We start from the raw sequence: 22,084 nt of genomic DNA on the forward strand, positions 1-22,084 counted from the left end.
GATCTCTAAAGGTTGCCACTCAAGTGGATAGAGCTGTGAAGAAGGCCTATAGTGTGTTAGCTTTTATTAACAGGGGGTTGGAGTTTAAGAGCCGTGGGGTTATGCTGCAACTGTACAGGACCTTGGTGAGACCACATTTGGAATATTGTGTGCAGTTCTGGTCACCTCACTATAAGAAGGATGTGGAAGCGCTGGAAAGAGTGCAGAGGAGATTTACCAGGATGCTGCCTGGTTTGCAGAGTAGGTCTTATGAGGAAAGGTTGAGGGAGCTAGGGCTGTTCTCTCTGGAGCGGAGGAGGCTGAGGGGAGACTTAATGGAGGTTTATAAAATGATGAAGGGGATAGATCGAGTGAATGTTCAAAGACTATTTCCTCGGGTGGATGGAGCTATTACAAGGGGGCATAACTATAGGGTTCGTGGTGGGAGATACAGGAAGGATATCAGAGGTAGGTTCTTTACGCAGAGAGTGGTTGGGGTGTGGAATGGACTGCCTGCAGTGATAGTGGAGTCAGACACTTTAGGAACATTTAAGCGGTTATTGGATAGGCACATGGAGCACACCAGGATGATAGGGAGTGGGATAGCTTGATCTTGGTTTCAGATAAAGCTCGGCACAACATCGTGGGCCGAAGGGCCTGTTCTGTGCTGTACTATTCTATGTTCTATATACTTTTCAGATCAAGGACAGTCTTGGAAATTGAATTTAATTCATTTAAATCTGTATTTGCGGCATCCCAGGTACGCCACATGGGGATAGTTTTCGGGGAGCTATCCTTTTGTTTTACATTTATCTGTACATTTATCTGTATCTAACAGCGCAGGCAGGGAGACATCAGTGGAAGCCATTTAGTGGGCTCCTAGCTGGGCATCACAGCCACCACGTGCCTCCAGAGCACCTCCTTGTCGTACCTGAGAGACTAAACATCTGTCCATCTCCGCCTTAAATGTATTCAATTATGGAGCACCCACAGCTCTCTAGGGTAGAGAATTCCAAAGCTTTCAGAATGAAAACATTTCTCATCATCTCAGTCCTAAACAATTGGGTTCCTGATGCCTACAGGAAAATTCAGCCCAATGCGCCAGACAGAAACAGTATTCTAAGAAGGCTGTGCATTTGAACACAGAAATAGATTTGAAAAGCACCTTTGTTATGTTAATTATAGCTGAAAGTGACTTTGTGCCATTTGCAGTTTCTGTCCTCATCAAAGCTTCTTTAATATTGTTTCTGTAGCAGCTGCACATGCTTAGGGCTCTGAAGCTTCCAGCTGACGATTTGGTGTCCAGCTTTATTTCAGACAGTAAGAAATACAAGATATGTCTGTTTCTAATGTCATTAAAGTTTCTCCATGGTTGAGAGATATTCCCATCCATCAGTGTAGGGAGTTGGTTAGCTTGGATGGCTGGTTTGTGATTCAGAGCGATGCCAACAACGTGGGTTCAAGTCCTGTACCGTCTGAGGTTATTCATGAAGGCCTCACCTTTTCAACCTTGACCCTTGCTTAAGGTTTGGTGATCCTCAGGTTAAAAGCGCAAAGAGGAGAGCAGCCTATGGTCATCTGGGACGAGAGCGACGTTACCTACTTTACATTGAGCGAGGAAGCAAGTTGGACTATTCACTCCACCTACCTTTAGATATCACTATTTCACCCAGTGGACCAGCTGAGATATTTCGGGAAAATGCTTCCCCAATCAGGAAGCCACCATGGCTGAAATGAATTTTCAAAACTTTTATTTGACTGTTGAAAATATCCATGCTTTGATGTATTATCAGTGTATTTATTATGTGGAGCATTCCTGCAATAATGACTGTGACCATACACAATTGGCTACTCCAGTTTCATCACTGTTGGTGCCTATGTCCATCCAATTAATTTAAATTGGGTGACACCTCCCAACCAGAAATTCCCATGGGGGTCAGGTGTGTAGCTGGCCAGTGTTGAAGAGTTTACAATCTGCTATTGTTATAATGGTGGAGTGGGATGGCAGATTTTCAGTGCTGGGTACTTTATACAAGCATATCAGCAGACGGGGGCTGCATGGTGGCACAGTGGTTAGCACTGCTGCCTCACAGCGCCAGGGATCCAGGTTCGATTCCTGGCTTGGGTCACTGTCTGTGTGGAGTTTGCACATTCTCCCCGTGTCTGTGTGGGTTTCCTCCGGGTGCTCCGGTTTCCTCCCACAGTCCAAAGATGTGGAGGTTAGGTGGATTGGCTATGCTAAATTGACCCTTAGTGTCAGGGGGACTAGGTAGGGTAAATGCATGGGGCTATGGGGATAAGGCCTGGGTGGGATTGTGGTCGGTGCAGACTCGATGGGCCAAATGGCCTCCATCTGCACTGTAGGATTCTATGATTTTATACCTTTCAAAGACAAAACTCAGAATAACTTTTAACCCTATATTTCAGTCCAGCAAGCCAGCAGACCAAGTTACCAGAAGATACAGAACTGTAGTTAAACCCAGTTAAAACAGTATTCTACATTTAAGTGACTCTGTTCTTAAATCATGGTGGTGTGTGGTGAGGTTTTCTTTGAGGCCTGTCAACCACTATTACCCAGAACAAAAGCAGCAATATTAAGGGGACCCAATAGTTTCTAAGTTCCTCTCCAAGTCGCTCAGTATCCTTACTTGAGTATATATCACCAGTATAAATGAAGTGTCAGAATCCGGACATTCCTTACCTAAAACCAATGTCAGAGGATAGTCATTGCAAAGACTTCAGTGGTTCAAGATGGTCCAACACCATCCATTCAAAGGCAACTTACCAAACTTATCAACATTCCTTGAACAGGGAAACGTATATGTGTAGTCCACAGGCAAAGTACTGGAACTATAACTCCAGCATTGATTATTTGGGCCACTAGAAACAAAGTGAAGATTTAGCTCAGAAGCCAGTGATTGGGAGACTGTAATCATACACCGTAGCAATCTAGTGGAAAACTGTAAACATCAAAATGGTGCCCTCTGGTTCTGAGATCAAGTTACACCACAAGTGGCTTTCACTTTCAAATCAGAGTATTTTTCTTTATCTATCTTGAAGCGAACACCACCCTCCAATCAATTATACATTCTTTATACTACTTTTCACTTCTTCCAAAATGGCTTTCCAGTTCAGCCTTGGAATTCTGTAACCCATCTGCAGCTTGCTGTAAGCCTAAATTAGGCCCAAGCCATTCAGTGCATAGTGAGTAAAATGCACCAAGTCTTTCAGCACTGTCCAAAGTCAAGTATAAGAATCCGTACAGTGCATTCTAGGTACTGCAACTGGATGGCTCTCGTATCTTTCTGTACCTGTAATGCTGTACACTGGTGAAGTTATATCCTCATATTGGTAGAAGGAAGAAACAAAGACATTGCAGCTTTGTGCACAGCAAGCTCCCACAGACAGCAATGAGATCATCTCCAAATAATCCACTTTTGTGGTGTTGATTGAGGATAAAGGTTGGCTAGGTCACTGCAGGAACTCCCCTGCTCTTTGACTAGTACCACAGAATAACTTAAGTGCGACTGAGAGGACACAGAACCTCAGTTTACACTCAAGGCAACACCCTCTGACAGTGCAGAATCCTCAGTCCTGTACTCAGAGGATTAACCTAAGTCATGTGCCCAAATCTTAGGAGTGGGTCTTGAAATTACAACTTTCTGACCCAGAAGCAAGAATGCTACCACTGAGATAAGGCTAATGATTGAAAAACCAGTATTTAATAGCCCAAAAGGTTCTTTATTCCAATGACTCGCATCAATATATGACCTGATAACTCCTTGCATACTCTGTTTAGATCAACCCTGCAGGGCAGTTTGAAACCAACAGAACGAAAATGCAACAGTGTATATATTTGTTCGTCAACGCAACATCAACTACACATTTTATCTTTATTGTTTCATGGGATGTGGGCTTCACTGACAAGGTATTTGTTGCCTCTTGCGAATGATGATAGTTGTCATGGTCAGGATTACTGAGACTAGCTTTATATTCCAGTTTTATTAATTGAATTCAAATTCCACCAACTGCTGTGGTGGGATTTGAACCCACATCCTCAAAGTATTAGCTTGGGCCTCTGGATTACCCGTCCAGTGACGGTACCACAACACCACACTCACTGAAAGTTAGAATAAACCCAAGATATGTCGTGAGGAAAAGATTCTGAAATAAATCATGATTCCTGCAGCTAATGTGTCCCTTCGTGTCTTTTTCAATATCCTCGTCCTTTTGGTAAGTAGCTCTTTGGAAGACGCTGACATTGAGGTTATCTTTGCTTTTCTTCCTGGGCTCTGTTATAGCCCTTCAATATTGATTGTCTAATGCTGAAAGATGCCATCCCGTCCTCTTCCTTTGAAGAGGATCATAGGAGCAGTTTTCCTCCTTTTTCCTCAGACAGTATAATGGTTCTCTGTCGAATAATTCAGCCACTATAGAACATAGAACAGTACAGCACGGTACAGGCCCTTCGACCCTCGATGTTGTGCCGAGCTTTGTCCGAAACCAAGATCAAGCTTTCCCACTCCCCATCATTCTGGTGTGCTCCATGTGCCTATCCAATAACTGCTTGAAAGTTCCTAAAGTGTCCGACTCCACTATCACAGCAGGAAGTCCATTCCACACCCCAACCACACACTGAGTAAAGAACCTACCTCGGACATCCCTCCTATACCTCCCACCATGAACCTTATAGTTATGCCCCCTAGTAACAGCTACATCCACCTGAGGAAACAGTCTCTGAACGTCCACTCTATCTATCCCCCTCATCATCTTATAAACCTCTATTAAGTCGCCTCTCATCCTCCTCCGCTCTAAAGAGAAAAGCCCTAGCTCCCTCAACCTTTCTTCATAAGACCTACCCTCCAAACCAGGCAGCATCCTGGTAAATCTCCTCTGCACTCTCTCCAATGTTTCCACATCCTTCTTATAGTGAGGTGACCAGAACTGCACACAATATTCCAAATGTGGTCTCATCAAGGTCCTGTACAGTTGCAGCATAACCCCACGGCTCTTAAACTCAAACCCCCTGTTAATAAAAGCTCACACACTATAGGCCTCCTTCACGGCTCTATCCACTTGAGTGGCAACCTTCAGAGATCTGTGGATATGAACCCCAAGATCTCTCTGTTCCTCCACATTCCTCAGAACCCTGCTGTTGACCCTGTAATCCGCATTCAAATTTGTCCTACCAAAATGAATCACCTTGACTCCATCTGCCATTTTTCGGCCCAGCTCTGCATCCTATCAATGTCTCTTTGCAGCCTACAACAGCCCTCCACCACATCTACTACTCCACCAATCCTGGTGTCATCAGCAAATTTACTGACTCACCCTTCAGCCCCCTCCTCCAAGTCATTGATAAAAATCACAAATAGCAGAGGACCCAGCACTGATCCCTGTGGTACACCGCTGGTAACTGGTCTCCAGTCTGAAAATTTTCCATCCACTTACTTACTTATCCAATTGGCCAAATTTCCCTCTATCCCACACCTCCTTCCTTTCTTCATGAGCCGACCACGGGGAACCTTATCAAACGCCTTACTAAAATCCATGTATACGACATCAACTGCTCTACCTTCATCTACACACTTAGTTACCTCCTCAAAGAAATCAATCAAATTTGTGAGGCAAGACTTACCCTTCATGAATCCATGTTGACTATCCCAGATTAAGCTGCATCTTTCCAAATGGTCATAAATCCTATCCCTTAGAACCTTTTCCATTAACTTACCGACCACCGAAGTAAGACTAACCGGCCTATAATTACCAGGGTCATTCCTATTTCCTTTCTTGAACAGAGGAACAACATTCGCCACACTCCAGTCCTCTGGCACTATCCCCGTGGACAGTAAAGACCCAAAGATCAAAGCCAAAGGCTCTGCAATCTCATCCCTTGCCTCCCAAAGAATCCTAGGATATATCCCATCTGGCCGAGGGACTTATCAACCCTCAGGTTTTTTCAAAATTGCTAATACATCTTCCCTCAGAACATCTACCTCCTCCAGCCTATCAGTCTGTATCACACTCTCATCCTCAAAAACATGGCCCCTCTCCTTGGTGAACACTGAAGAAAAGTATTCATTCATCGTCTCTCCTATCTCTTCTGACTCCATGCACAAGTTCCCACTACTATCCTTGACCGGCCCTAACCTCACCCTGGTCATTCTTTTATTTCTCACATAAGAGTAAAAAGCCTTGGGATTTTCCTTGATCCGAACCACCAAGGACTTCTCATGCCCCCTCCTAGCTCTCCTAAGCCCTTTTTTTAGCTCATTCCTTGCTACCTTGTAACCCTCAAGCGACCCAACTGAACCTTGTTTTCTCATCCTTACATACGCTTCCTTTTTCCTCTTGACAAGACATTCAACCTCTTTTGTGAACCATGGTTCCCTCACTCGGCCATTTCCACCCTGCCTGACAGGGACATACCTATCAAGGACACACAGTATTTTTCATTTGTCCCTTTCCCTGACAGTTTCTGTTCCCATCTTAAGCTCCCTAATTCTTGCCTAATTGCATCATAATTACCCCTCCCCCAATTGTAAACCTTGCCCTGCCATATGACCCTATCCATCTCCAATGCGATAATGAAAGACACCGAATTGTGGTCACTATCTCCAAAGTGCTCTCCCACAAACAAATCTAACACTTGGCCTGGTTCATTACCCAGTACAAAGTCCAATGTGGCCCCACCTCTTGTCGGCCTATCCACATAGTGTCAGGAAACCCCCCTGCACACACTGTACCAAAAACTGCCCCAGGAACTATTCGACCTATAAAGGTTCCAATCAATATTTGGAAAGTTAAAGTCACCCATGACAACTACCCTGTGACCTCCACACCTATCCATAATCTACTTTGCAATTTCTTCCTCCATATCTCTATTACTATTTGGGGGCCTATAGATAACTCCTAACAACGTGACCGCTCCTTTCCTATTTCTAACTTCAGCCCATATTACCTCAGTAGGCAGATCCCCCTCGAACTGCCTTTCTGCAGCCGTTAAACTATCCTTGATTAACAATGCTACTCCTCCACCTCTTTTACCACCTTCCCTACTCTTACTGAAACATCTATACCCCGGAACTTCCAACAACCATTCCTGTCCCTGTTCTAACCATGTCTCTGTAATGGCCACAACATCGTAGTCCCAAGTACCAATCCACGCTCCAAGTTCACCTACCTTATTCCGGATGCCCCTTGCATTGAAGTAGACACACCTTCCTGTCTGCCGGTACACTCCTGCGACCTTGATACCCTCCTCAGTACCTCACTACACTCAACACTGGCTTCTGGACTACAGCTCGTTTTCCCATCCCCCTGACAAATTAGTTTAAACCGCCCCCCCCCGAAGAGCCACTATGTTGTATATGGATGCATCATCTGCGTAGGCATGAACATGTAAATTGTGAACATCTGATAGTGTATTGTGCATTATCTGATTTTTTAAAAAAGATTATCTCACGAGATATTGGACTCTTTTTTAGAATGCAGACATAGGTGGACAATGGACATCAATTTCAAGCAGAATGCTGTGTTGAAACATTGATATTCTACCAAGCTGACTTTCTTTTCTGGTGGTTGATAGAGAAATAGGCGGCTGATATCTGAATATGTTAAATAGCATGATACATAACAGCATGAGTCTTGATTAATAAATTTCCAAAATCAGAGAACTTGGCTGTCTTTGCACAGGAGCCTTGATGCTCAGAAATTAGGATGTAAGAAATAGGAGCAGGAAAAGGTCATTTGGGCCTTTGAGCTCTGATCCTTGTGGTACCCCACTAGTTGCAGCCTGCCAACCTGAAAAGAACCTGTTTATTTCTATCTTTTCCATTCTGTCCATTAACCATTTCTCCATCCATGTTAATGTGTTTGTATCTTTCGGGGGGGAATGCAAGAATGTCCTTTTAGAACTTCATTGTTCCACCAATATTTGTGCTGGTCTCTCCCTAAAACATCACCTTGGAGTTCAAGTTCAGAACCAAAAGTATCCTGGCATAGACACATAGGATGATTTCCTTCCCCTGCTCCCACTACCTACATGGAGAAAGCAATACATTTCTTCCTGAAACTTATTAATGGAATTAAGTAAAAGGATAATATGCTCCTGACTCTACTGAGGTCTTGTTAAAATTGGGATAAGGAGGTAAGGTGGCACAGTGGCGAGCACTGCTGCCTCACAGCGCTAGGGACCAGGGTCCAATTTTGGCCTTGGGTGACTGTGCGGAGTTTGCACATTCTTCTCTTGCCTGCATGGATTTCCTCCGGGTGCTCCAGTTTTCTCCCGCAGTCCAAAGATGTGTGGCTTAGGTAGATTGGCCATGCTAAATTATCCCTCAGTTTCAGGGGGATTAGCAAAATACGTGGGGTTACAGGGATAGGGCTTGGGTGGGATTGTTGGTGCAGACTCGATGGGCTGAACAGCCTCCTTCTGTATTATACAGATTCGATTCTACATATGAAAGTTAATTTCATGCTTCCAGTAGGAAGTTTCACAGTGATGTGCATTGGAATTTACAACACATGTTTGTCATAATGTTTCATCCATTAATTTAAAAATGAATATATTACTGTCTGTACATGCTTGTGAGTTACAGAACACTCCTGGGTGCTGGTAAATCTTCATGGAATGATCCTATGTTGTGGGGAGGGGAGGTGGTAGTGGTGTAAGACACTCTTAATGGTAAATTCATGCAATAACTTAACTATTGCCTGTATTGTCAAATGGTAATTTACTGTCAATGACAATTAAAGCCACTCAAATGGAAGTTAGTTTTAATAAATTCATTTACCATGTTCATGGAATCATAGAATCCTTACAGTGCAGAAGGAGGCATTTCGGCCCATCGAGTCTGCACCGACCACAACCCCAGTTATTGAGTGAATGACTTGTCTGCTGTTTGTACCAGTCACAAATCCTCCAAAGTGATAAGCAAAGCTAAGTTCATCAAACATGTTTCAGGAAGAGAGGCTACATTTTCCCACATCATTCTGTGTTGCTCAGAAGGGAAAGGGGGAGAGGAGTAGAGCATTAGTCATTGGGGACTCCATAGTTAGGGGGATAGATAGGAGATTCTGTGGGAACGAGAGAGACTCGCGGTTGGTGTGTTGCCTCCCAGGTGCCAGGGTCTGTGATGTCTTGGATCATGTTTTCGGGATCCTTAAGGGGGAAGGGGACCAAGTCGTGGTTCACATAGGCACCCAAGACATAGGTAGGAAAAGGGATGGGGATGTAAGGCAGAAATTCAGGGAGTTAGGGTGGAAACTTAGAGCTAGAACAAACAGAGTTGTTATCTCTGGTTTGTTACCCGTGCCATGTGCTAGCGAGGAGAGGAATAGGGAGAGAGAGCAATTGAACATGTGGCTAGAGGGATGGTGCAGGAGGGAGGGATTCAGATACTTGGATAATTGGGGCTCATTCTGGGGTAGGTGGGACCTCTACAAATGGGATGGTCTACACCTGAGCCAGAGGGGTACCAATTTCCTCGGGGGGGGGGGAGAAAAATTTGCTAAGGCTCTTCGGGAGGGTTTAAACTAATTCAGCAGGGGGAATTGTAGCTCCAGTGTACAGGAGGTTGAGAGTAGTGAGGTCATGAATAAGGTTTCAAGGTTGCAGGAGTGTACCAGCAGGCAGGAATGTGGTTTGAAGTGTGTCTACTTCAACGCCAGGAGCATCCGGAATAAGGTGGGTGAACTTGCAGCATGGGTTGGTACCTGGGACTTCGATGTTGTGGCCATTTCGGAGACATGGATAGAGCAGGGACAGGAATGGTTGTTGCAGGTTCCGGGGTTTAGAGGTTTCAGTAAGATCAGGGAAGGTGGTAAAAGAGGGGGAGGTGTGGCATTGTTAGTCAAGGACAGTATTACGGTGGCAGAAAGGACTTTTGATGAGGACTCGTCTACTGAGGTAGTATGGGCTGAGGTTAGAAAGAGGAAAGGAGAGGTCACCCTGTTGGGAGTTTCTATAGGCCTCCGAAAAGTTCCAGAGATGTAGAGGAAAGGATTGCAAAGATGATTCTGGATAGGAGCGAAAGTAACAGGATAGTTGTTATGGGGGACTTTAACTTTACAAATATTGACTGGAAACGCTATAGTTTGAGTACTTTAGATGGGTCAGTTTTTGTCCAATGTGTGCGGGAGGGTTTCCTGACACAGTATGTAGACAGGCCAACAAGAGGCGAGGCCACATTGGATTTGGTACTGGGTAATGAACCAGGCCAGGTATTAGATTTGGAGGTAGGTGAGCACTTTGGTGATAGTGACCACAATTCGGTTACGTTTACTTTAGCAATGGAAAGGGGTAGGTATATACCGCAGGGCAAGAGTTATAGCTGGGGGAAAGGAAATTATGATGTGATTAGGCAAGATTTAGGATGCATAGGATGTGGAAGGAAACTGCAGGGGATGGGCACAATTGAAATGTGGAGCTTGTTCAAGGAACAGTTACTGTGTGTCCTTGATAAGTATGTACCTGTCAGCAGGGAGGAAGTGATCGAGCGAGGGAACCGTGGTTTACTAAAGAAGTTGAATCTCTTGTGAAGAGGAAGAAGGAGACTTATGTAAAGATGAGACGGGAAGGCTCAGTTAGGGCGCTTGAGAGTTACAAGTTAGCCAGGAAGGACCTAAAGAGAGAGCTAAGAAGAGCCAGGAGGGGACATGAGAAGTCTTTGGCAGGTAGGATCAAGAAAAACCCTAAAGCTTTCTATAGATATGTCAGGAATAAAAGAATGACTAGGGTAAGATTAGGGCCAGTCAAGGACAGTAGTGGGAAGTTGTGCGTGGAGTCCGAAGAGATAGGAGAGGCACTAAATAAATATTTTTTGTCAGTATTCACACAGGAAAAAGACAATGTTGTTGAGGAGAATACTGTGATACAGGCTATTGGACTAGACGGGATTGAGGTTCATAAGGAGGAGGTGTTAGCAATTCTGGAAAGTGTGAAAATAGATAAGTCCCCTGGGCCGGATGGGATTTATCCCAGGATTCTCTGGGAGGCTAGGGAGGAGATTGCAGAGCCTTTGGCTTTGATCTTTATGTCGTCATTGTCTACAGGAATAGTGCCAGAAGACTGGAGGATAGCAAATGTTGTCCCCTTGTTCAAGAAGGGGAGTAGAGACAACCCTGGTAATTATAGACCAGTGAGCCTTACTTCTGTTGTGGGCAAAGCTTCGGAAAGGATTATAAGAGATAGGATTTATAATCATCTAGAAAGGAATAATTTGATTAGGGATAGTCAACATGGTTTTGTGAAGGGTAGGTCGTGCCTCACAAACCTTATTGAGTTCTTTGAGAAGGTGACCAAAGAGGTGGATAAGGGTAAAGCAGTTGATGTGGTGTATATGGATTTCAGTAAAGTGTTTGATAAGGTTCCCCACGGTAGGCTATTGCAGAAAATACGGAGGCATGGGATTGAGGATGATTTAGCGGTTTGGATCAGAAATTGGCTAGCTGTAAGAAGACAGAGGGAGGTGGTTGATGGGAAATGTTCATCCTGGAGTTCAGTGGTGTACCGCAAGGATCTGTTTTGGGGCCACTGCTGTTAGTCATTTTTATAAATGAGCTGGATGAGGGTGTAGAAGAATGGGTTAGTAAATTTGCGGATGACACTAAAGTCGGTGGCGTTGTGGAAAGTGCGGAAGGATGTTGCAGGTTACAGAGGGACATAGATAAGCTGCAGAACTGGGCTGAGAGGTGGCAAATGGAGTTTAATGCGGAAAAGTGTGAGGTGATTCACTTTGGAAGGAATAACAGGAATACAGAGTACTGGGCTAATGGTAAGATACTTGGTAGTGTGGATGAGCAGAGAGATCTCGGTGATCATGTGCATAGATCCCTGAAAGTTGGCACCCAGGTTGATAGGGTTGTTAAGAAGGCGTACGGTGTGTTAGCTTTTATTGGTAGAGGGATTGAGTTTTGGAGCCATGAGGTCATGTTGCAGCTGTACAAACCTCTGGTGTGGCCGCACTTGGAGTATTGTGTACAGTTCTGGTCGCCGCATTATAGGAAGGATGTGGAAGCATTGGAAAGGGTGCAGACGAGATTTACCAGGATGTTGCCTGGTATGGTGGGCAGGTCTTATGAGGAAAGGCTGAGGGACTTGAGGCTGTTTTCGTTAGAGAGAAGGTTAAGAGGTGACTTAATAGAGGCATACAAGATGATCAGAGGATTAGATAGCGTGGACAGTGAGAGCCTTTTTCCTCGGATGGTGATGGCTAGCATGAGGGGACATAGCTTTAAATTGAGGGGTGATAGATATAGGACAGATGTCAGAGGTAGGTTCTTTACTCAGAGAGTAGTAAGGGCGTGGAATGCCCTGCCCGCAGCAGTAGTGGACTCGCCAACATTAAGGGCATTTAAATGGTCATTGGATAAACATATGTGGATGATATTGGAATAGTGTAGGTTAGGTGGGCTTTAGATCGGTTTCACAGGTCGGCGCAACATCGAGGGCCGAAGGGCCTGTACTGCGCTGTGCTGTAATGTTCTATGTTCTATGTTCTTTTATGTGTTTTGGTTATGTAGCTAAAATAAAGTAAATAAAGTATCCTATTTCATTAGGGATGCTGAAGAATGGAAGGTGACATCCAATGACTTTAAAGGGATGGATTGATTTAAGTGATTCGCAACAAAGGAAGGAGGAAAATGTAAAAGGTTCTGTTCAGAAAAAATCACATTGTTAGGAAGAGTACTCCACATCATACAATGACGGAATTCATTCAGCTAACCAATTTACAATATCTGCATGCTACCGTGTTATTTATTACTCAGATATCAGATGAATGTAATATGGGTTTCATATTGTAAATTATATCATTTTGACACATTTGAAATGTTCAGCGTCATCATGTGTACTTTTCATAAATTTGAAGAGAAATAGAGTTCAAAATCTAACCCGGTATTAATTGAAATGGAGCTTCACAGGTCACCCATTAAAAATCAAAATTTTATAATTATGTTCACATTTTCACAGGTGATTGTGTCTACATCTGATGTTAAGAATGCCTCGCTGGGCACACGCCCATTGTGATTATAGAGGGAGTGGATGAAATGGAAGCAGAAAGTTCAACGAGCCAATATTGAAGGAGCAGAGCAGAACCTCAGCTGACGACAGAGAAACAAAGACTTTCAGAATAGAACCACCTCAGAAAAGGCACAGGACGTCAGATGCGCACATTGCAAAGGGAGAAAGGACCATAGTGGTGGAAACTAAACTTTCAATATCACACTCTGAATCAAAAGGAGAGAAAGGGTGTAGAAGAAAATACTGCCATTGCTGGAAATATACAGAATGACCATAAGTATCTTAAAAAGAAAAAATATAGGTTAACATTTTGCATGTTGCCATGAGAACATAAAGGTGGCAATCCAAAACAGTTAATTCTCCACAACTGATGTTTGAGTATTTCAACCATTTTCTATTTATGTTTCAGCATCCACAGCATTTTGTCTTCTGCTTTTGACCCTAATAAACTGCCTGCCTTGTAGTGACTGCATGATGTTGCTATCTATAACGGAGTATCTAGCAAAGCTAAGTAAGCGGTCCAGTTATTAATTCCTTGACCACACTGGTCTGCCACAAGCCACTGTCTTTTATATAGAGTTAAGTAATCTTAAAGTTAGAACACAGTGGAGCAAATTGGCAGGGGATACAGAGAGAACAAAGTTCTTCAACTTTCCTCTGGAAAAAGACTTAAATTCTCGTTCTAATCATTCTTTGGTCATTAGACTAAGCTGTGCAGGCACAGGGAGTGTTTACAGAAATGTAGTCAGAAAACAGCCACTGACATAATTATTGGGATGCCTTTATTCTGAAAGTTTAGTGACGCTAAGAAGTGGTTTCTGTTTTACTGTAAATATGGAATCAAGACTCGGCTTGGCTCCAGAGGAAAGCAGAGTGAGACTTTCTGGAAGATGTAAGGGTAGAAATTTGCATCAGGAACCTGTACCAGGTACTCCACGTGCTTTTCAGCTTTATTCAAGTCAATCGAACTGAATATTAGCGTGGGCATATCATGGGCACTAGATTTGCTACCATCTGAGTTACATTTGTACCCTGTGGTCTCAGCCTATTTGGTTATAAATGCAGCACTAAGTTAAAGTTGGATTACAAAGTGCTGGTGGCTAAACTGGGACCCTGAACACATTTTTAAACCCTACCTGTTATTAAATGGTTATGACGGAATGGACAACACTGGGGGCAAGCCTGTTTTCACAGGCAATCAAGTGGATAGGAGCCAGTTGGTGAGTATAGTTTTATTGCTTGGCTAAAACCCTGTGAATTAACAGTATATTTCAATATAATGAGGCTTAATGCTGTTGTTCTTAGGCTACATGCACACTTAAGCACAAGTACATAAGCCTCTGACTATTGGTGAAATGACTTTTCCATGATTACATACGTTATAACAGCACAATCCTGCCACCCACCTTTTACAAAGTAGTCTCCTGTGAATGACAAACTTAGGAACAGAGGAACAGGCGTGGGTCGTTCGGCCTATCAAGCCTGCTCTGCCATTCATCTAGATCATGCCAGATTATCTACCTCCACAATACTTTCCCAAAGCTATCCCCTGGATGTCATTAATATCCAGAAATCTGTCGAGTTGTATCTTGAACTCACTCAATGATTGAGCTTCCACAGCCCTCTGGGGTCGAGAATTCCAAAGATTCACCACCCTCTGAGTGAAGAAATTTCCCCTCATCTCAGTCTTAAATGGCCCACCCATACAAAGAGTTGTGAACGTAGCCCAGTCCATCACACAAATCCGCCTCCCATCCATTGACTCTGTCTACACTTCCCGCTTTCTCGGGAAAGCTGCCAGCATAATCAATGTACCAGTACCCTGGATATACACTCTTCTACTTTCATCCATTGGGAAAAAGATACAAAAGTCTCAAAACACGTACCAACTGACTCAAGAACAACTTCTTTCCTGCTGTCATCAGACTTTTGAATGGTCCTGTCATATATTAAGCTGATCTTTCCCTTCACCCTACCTGTAACCACAACGCTATATTCTGCATCCTCTCCTTTTCCCCTACTAACTTTATGAATGGTATAATTTGCCTGCATAGTGTGCAAGAAACAATACTTTTCACTGTATCCCAGTACACGTAACAATAATAAATTGAATCAAACCTTATCCTGAGACTGTGTTTCATAGGGTCATAGAGATTTATAGCATGGAAACAGGTCCTTCGGCCCAACTTGTCCATGCCACCTTTTTTTTAAACCACTAAGCTAGTCCCAATTGCCCTCACAAAGTTACAGTTCAATGGAGGTGCATTAACACTAGCCAAACAGCATTACTGGACCGAGCTTCATGTACTTACTCAGTTTTGTACACTGGCAGTTAGATCAGGGTTAGGCCTGACATTACAGATGTAAGAAGCCTCACAACACCAGGTTAAAGTCCAACAGGTTTATATGGTATCACAAGCTTTTGGAGCACTGCTCCTTCATCAGGTGAGTCACCAGTCCAACGCCGGCATCTCCGCATCATTACAGATGTGCATTTTATGGATGCTGTTCTACCCCTTCCACACTATCACAAGCACGTGTGTCTGTCAATTGGTCTGCAACAAAGAGCAATTTCACTAAAACTCCTGCAATGGCAGCAAACCACTGCTGGGGGCTCCATAGAAACCATATAAACCCTACAGTGCAGAAAGAGGCCATTCGGCCCATCGAGTCTGCACCGACACCCAGGCCCTATCCCCGTATCCCTACATGTTTACCTGCTAATCCCTCTAACCCTCATATTTACCCACTAATCTACGCATCCCGGGACGCTAAGGGGCAATTTAGCTTGGCCCAATCAACCTAACCTAACCTTCCCACAGTCCAAATTAAACTCCAACGGGAATAATCTTTGGACTGTGGGAGGAAACCGGAGCACCCGGAGGAAACCCACGCAGACACGGGGAGAATGTGCAAACTCCGCACAGGCAGGGACCTGAGCCGGGAATCGAACCCAGGTCCCTGGAGCTGTGAAGCACTGTGCGAACCACTGTGCCACCGTGCCGCTTGCGGCCACGTGGAGTTCAGGATCCTGACAGACCAAAATAAACAGGAAAACAGCTGAGCGGCCACGGATTGCATTACAATCTCGGAAGTAGCGACTGCATTATATCTGACAGGCAGTTTGACACTTGTTTCTGATCCTCCTGGAATTCGGGCCAGACCCGGTTCCCAGCGGATGGACTATTGGAATATCTCGCTGCAAAGTCAGTAAAATCAGTGCTGTACTTAAAGCCTTCTCTCTCTCTCTCTCTCTTCTGCCTTCCCCAAGTTGCGTGAAGCGCATAAAAATAACCAGCTACAAATAAATCTCCTAAAATAAGTGAGCGGTAGCTGAGAAGCCAGCGCTGGTATGTATGTACTCTGCTATGGGCACCACATGACCCACTCGAGGACAAAGCTGGGAGATGGAACTTTTATTCCCGTTGGAGTTTAATCTAAATCGGAACCAGAAGTGACAATTTGCCCCGTGAATGGGCAATATTAAGGTACCCGGACCACGCACTCACCGCCCTTCACCCCTCTTCATGTCGATATGTAAAGCCCCCTGCCCCTACTCACACACATTTACCATTCCGTACGGATACTCATCCAACCAACCAACTTCAGATACACACATACATATACAATTCCAACAGGTAAGCACCCTGAACACATACAAATATTAACGCCACACACACACCAATCCCATCCTATACACAGATAACACACTCAATCAACACAGAAACACCAACTCCAAATACAAAAACACAACACTCAATGCACACAAGAGTGTACCCTGGGTGGGAGCTTCAATGTCTATCGTCAGGAGTGAATTGATGGTAACACTACTGACTAAACTGGCCAGGTCATGAAGGAAACCAGCTTGACTGAGATTGTGGGGGAGGTGAAATATCACTTAACCTCATCTTCATCGATGTACTGGTCACATATGAACTTGCCCAAGACATTATTGGCAGGAGTGACCACCACACAGTCTTATGGAGACCACATCTTATCTTCACCCTCTATTATGTTGTGTGTCACTACCACTGTTCTAACTGGAAGAGGTTAAGATATAGCACTTCAAAATTGGAGAACCATGAGAGACTGTGTGCCATTAGCAGCAGTAGAATAGCATTTTAACACCTGTAATGTCATGCTTGCCATAAACTCACTCCACCATTTCCAACAAGCCAGGCAACCAACCATGGTTCAATGAGAAATATAGAAGAGTAATATTAAATTAGGGACTCTGCTACCAACCTTGTGAAGCCACACAAGACCATAGAATCCCTACAGTGCAGCAAGAGGTTATCTGGCACAACGGGTCTGCACTGACTCTCCGAAAGAGCATACCACCCAGGCCCTCCCCTCCACCCAATCCCCGTAATCCTGTACATTTATCTTGGCCAATCCACCTAACTGACTATAGGAGGAAACCCACACAGACACAGGAGAATGTGTAAACTCCACACAGACAGTCACCCAAAGCCGGAAACGAACCTGGGTCCCTGGCACTGTGAGGCAGCAGTGCTAATCACTGTGCCATCATGCCACCCAAACGTCAAGTATAGTGTTTCAAAACTGGCAATCTCATGAGGAGGTCCATGTCACATTTTGGATCTTATGGGTCTGGAGATTGAGGTTGGGGCAAGGGCCATTGAGACCACTCTGCACAGGAAAAGACAGGTGCACAAAAGTCGGTGTGCCAGCTGGCCAATGTAGCACTTAGCTCAACAAGCTGCTAAGTTTTTAAAGTTTATTTTATTAGTGTCACAAGTAGGCTTACACTGCAATGACGTTACTGTGAAAATCCCCTAGTCGCCACACTCTGGCACCTGTTCCGGTACACTCAGGGAGAATTTAGCATGGCCAATACTCCTAACCAGCACATCTTTCGGACTGTAGGAGGAAACCAGAGCACCCGGAGGAAACACACGTAGACACAGGGAGAACGTGCAGACTCTGCACAGACAGTGACCCAAGCTGTGAATCGAACCCAGGTCCTGGGTGCTATGAAGCAGCAGTACTAACCACTGTGCCCCTCGTGTTTTGCTCTTCTAATAATACTGGAAATTCATGTATGGCAGCTTAAAAATGTCTGTTTTTTGTTCATCACAGGATTTGAGACACTGCAGCTGTGTATGCATGCTAGAGAGCAGGAACAGAGCTAAATAATCTCACAACCAGTGGACCAAAATTCTGTAGTCCTGTCATCCAGCTGCAAATGGTGCTGACAATTAAATAACCAATAAGAGCAGGAGGCTCCGCAAAACATCCCCATCTTCAACAATGGCAGAGTCCAGCATATGAGTACAATAGACAAGCCTGAAACTTTCTGAATCATCTTCAGTCAGAAATGCTGAGTGGAATTTCCATCTCAGCCTCCTCCTGAGACTCACAACATCACAGGTGTCAGTTTTCAGCCTATTTGATTCACTTTATGCAATGTCAACAAATGGCTGAATGCACAGAATATAGAATATGCTATGGGCCCCAACAACATTGTGGTTCTAACATTGATCAACTGTGCTCCAGAATTAACTGTGTCTTTAGCTAAATTGTTATAGTACAGCTACAATACTGGAATTTAACTGAAGAAGTGAAATATTGCCCATGTATGTCCTTCCCACAAAAAACAGGATGAATCTAATCCTGCCAATGATCAGCCATCTTCATCAACGTAATGGAAGGTGTTACTGACAGCATTATCAAGTGTCACTTACTTGTAAATAACCTGCTCACCGATGCTCAGTTTGTGTTTTGTCAGAGCTCATTACAACCTTAGTCCAAAAAAAAGGACCAAAGAGCTAAATTCCAGAGGTGAGAGGAATGACCCTTGATATCAGTGCAGAATTTAACCATGTGTGTCATGAAAGTAAAGTTGAAGTAATTGGAGATTAGGGAGAAAGCTTTCCACTGACTTGTGCTATAATTAGTACAATGGTTATAGTTGTTGGAGACCAATCATCTCTGTCTTGGGATATAGCTCCAGAGTTCCTCAGGGTGGTGTCCTAGGGTTAACCATTGTCAGTTACATCATCAAGACCTTCCCTACATCATCAGGTCAGAAGTCAGAATGTTTGCTGATGGTTGTGGTGTTTCATTCCCCTCACAATTCCTCAGGAACTAAAGCAGCCAATACCCACAAGCAGCAAGAACTGAGTAATATCCGGTCTTGGGCTAATAAGTGAATAGTAACATTTGCATCTCAGAAGTGTCAGGCAATGACCATTTCCAACAAGAATGAGTCTACTTATCTCTCCTCAACATTCAATGATGTTGCCATCATCAAATCTCCCACCATCAACTTCCTGAATCTCACCATTGATCAGAATCTTCAGTGGAAATAAATACTATGGCTACAAAATCAGGTGAAGCTGGATATCAATACAGTGCATGCCTTGCTTCCAGACTTCCCCATGCCTGCCCACCATCTACATGGCAGATTGAGGAGTCAGGTAGAATATTCCCCACTTACCTGAATGGGTGCAGCTCCAACATAAATCAAGAAATCATAGAATTATAAAATTCCTACAGTGCAGGAGGCCATTCAGCCATGTGGATTACAGGGTCAAAGGTAGGGTTTGTGGATTACAGGGTCAAAGGTAGGGTTCTGAAGACTGTGGAGGAACAGAGAGATCTTGGGGTCCATATCCACAGATCTCTAAAGGTTGCCAGTCAAGTGGATAGAGCTGTGAAGAAGGCCTATAGTGTGTTAGCTTTTATTAACAGGGGGTTGGAGTTTAAGAGCCGTGGGGTTATGCTGCAACTGTACAGGACCTTGGTGAGACCACATTTGGAATATTGTGTGCAGTTCTGGTCACCTCACTATAAGAAGGATGTGGAAGCGCTGGAAAGAGTGCAGAGGAGATTTGCCAGGATGCTGCCTGGTTTGGAGGGTAGGTCATATGAGGAAAGGTTGAGGGAGCTAGGGCTGTTCTCTCTGGAGCGGAGGAGGCTGAGGGGAGACTTAATAGAGGTGTATAAAATGATGAAGGGGATAGATAGAGTGAACGTTCAAAGACTATTTCCTCGGGTGGATGGAGCTATTACAAGGGGGCATAACTATAGGGTTCGTGGTGGGAGATACAGGATGGATATCAGAGGTAGGTTCTTTACGCAGAGAGTGGTTGGGGTGTGGAATGGACTGCCTGCAGTGATAGTGGAGTCAGACACTTTAGAAACATTTAAGCGGTTATTGGATAGGCACATGGAGCACACCAGGATGATAGGGAGTGGGATAGCTTGATCTTGGTTTCAGATAAAGCTCGGCACAACATCGTGGGCCGAAGGGCCTGTTCTGTGCTGTACTGTTCTATGTTCTATGAATCTGCACTGACAACAATTCCACTCAGGCCCTATCCCCGTTACCCCGCTAATCCCCCTGACACCGAGTGGCAATTTACTATGGCCAATCCACCTAACCTGCACATCTTTGGTCTGTGGGAGGAAATCAGAGCACGCAGAGGAAACTAACGCCAACATGAGGAGAACGTGCAGACTCCACATAGACAGTGACCCAAGGCAGGAATTGAACCCGGATCCCTGGAGCTGTGAGGCAGCAGGGCCAACTACTGTGCCACCGTGCCACCCTTCAGGACTAATCAATTCTCTTGCTTGGCACCACATCGACTACCATAAACATTAATTCCCTGGTACATAGTGGCAGCAGTGTGTGCCATTGACAAATGTAACTGCAGCAACTCGCCAAGACTTCCTCCACAGCACTGCCCAGCAGAACAATATCAAAAAGATGCATTGGGAACATCACCACCTGCAAGTTTCCCTCCAAGTCACATATCTTGCTGAGGTGGAACTATACCACAAGATGTTCCTTCATCCTTGCTGCCTCTACAATCCCGCCACTTCCCCACCCAGCAGCAATGCTGGTGTCCCTACAACCACGAGGACTGCAGCCCACCACCACCTTCTCAAGGGAGACAACAGATTTGGGCGATGGCCACACACTGAGGGTGAACTAGTGAAACTTTAAAAGTACCCTGTGCTGGTTCTCAGAATAAGGATCCTCTCCGGAGCAGAGGACAGTCTTATCCACATGTAATTGTAGACGGGCAGTCAACAGCAGATTATAGCTCTCTGTAAGCACAGTATTAATGAAGTGTGACCACAGCAGGCTGGGTCACTGCAGGCTGCCCACCTGCTTTATACGGACAAACGGCGATACTCGCTTTCCTGTCGTAATTTAGTAACCCCCTCCCTGCCCCGCCCCGCCCCCCATTAAAACAAACCACAGTCCAGTATTGCTGGATAACGACAGAAAAAGGCACTCACCGCTTCTGTCAGGGTCGCGATGCCCAGGAGCACCAAGAGACAACTGAGGATTGGCATCGGGCTGGGCATTTTCCAGACAGCAACTCTCACCACATTACGGTCTCGGATGTTGGCGAGTGAATCTTGTGCTTCTCCTCGGGCACACCTCATAACCACCCGGGGCTCCACCTCCCACTTCAACCGGCGGAGGCGCAAGAGATTGGGAGAGCCTCTCCGCGGGCTTTCTTCCAAAAAGAAAAGGGACTCCCTGCCCCGCCCTCCCCCCCTCTCACCCCACTCATCGCGGGTGCTCTCCTTTCCACACCAGTCGTTAAAAAACACTTGGATCCAATTCTTTGCCCCTGGCTTCCCAATTGCAGGTGGAGAATGGCCGGCAATGGCACTGGAGTGTGAATCTTGCTGCCTGGAATTGGAGACGGGTCAGTGTCAGATTCACCGCTAGATCCGGTAAGTTGTCCTCGCAATGCTGTAAGGTCAGATCTTGTCAAGTGTTTATTCCACCTGTCTCCCGCTCGCCACCCAGTAACCAGAGGGCAGAGAGTAACTTGTCACCGACAACCTTGACAGGAGCTAGAGACTGAGGGAGAATCGCGTAGAGTGTAGCAGGAGACCATTCAGCCCATTCCGACGGTGCCAGCTCTTTGCCAGAGCGGTTCAATGAATTCCACTCTCTTCACCCTTTCTCTGCACGAATCCCCCCCCCCCCCTCTCCTGTCCAATTTTAGCTGAATATTGGCTCCTTCCACCCTTTCCCCGGGCAATGTATCCCACACCCCGTACACACTGGCGCGATTTTAACAGCTT

At 45.0% G+C, this 22,084-nt stretch overlaps 2 protein-coding genes across 4 annotated transcripts in view; one reads left to right on the forward strand and one right to left on the reverse strand.

The window, feature by feature from the left end:
• Positions 1-21,461, reverse strand: part of LOC144488060 (uncharacterized) — a 105,322-nt gene extending 83,861 nt beyond the window's left edge. For all 3 annotated transcript variants that reach the window (XM_078206080.1, XM_078206089.1, XM_078206097.1), the window contains exon 1: positions 21,281-21,461. In XM_078206080.1, coding sequence (XP_078062206.1) covers positions 21,281-21,430 — 150 coding nt within the window. In that variant the 5' untranslated portion in view covers positions 21,431-21,461. The remainder of the gene's footprint in view (positions 1-21,280) is intronic.
• Positions 21,462-21,580: 119 nt separating this feature from the next.
• The window catches only part of LOC144488006 (uncharacterized), a 183,829-nt gene continuing 183,325 nt past the window's right edge, over positions 21,581-22,084 (forward strand). The window contains exon 1 of the mRNA XM_078206027.1: positions 21,581-21,727. The gene's annotated coding sequence lies outside the window, so the exon portion shown is untranslated. The remainder of the gene's footprint in view (positions 21,728-22,084) is intronic.

The sequence above is a fragment of the Mustelus asterias genome, chromosome 3, assembly GCF_964213995.1.
Source record: "Mustelus asterias chromosome 3, sMusAst1.hap1.1, whole genome shotgun sequence".
Classification (NCBI taxonomy): Eukaryota; Metazoa; Chordata; class Chondrichthyes; order Carcharhiniformes; family Triakidae; genus Mustelus; species Mustelus asterias.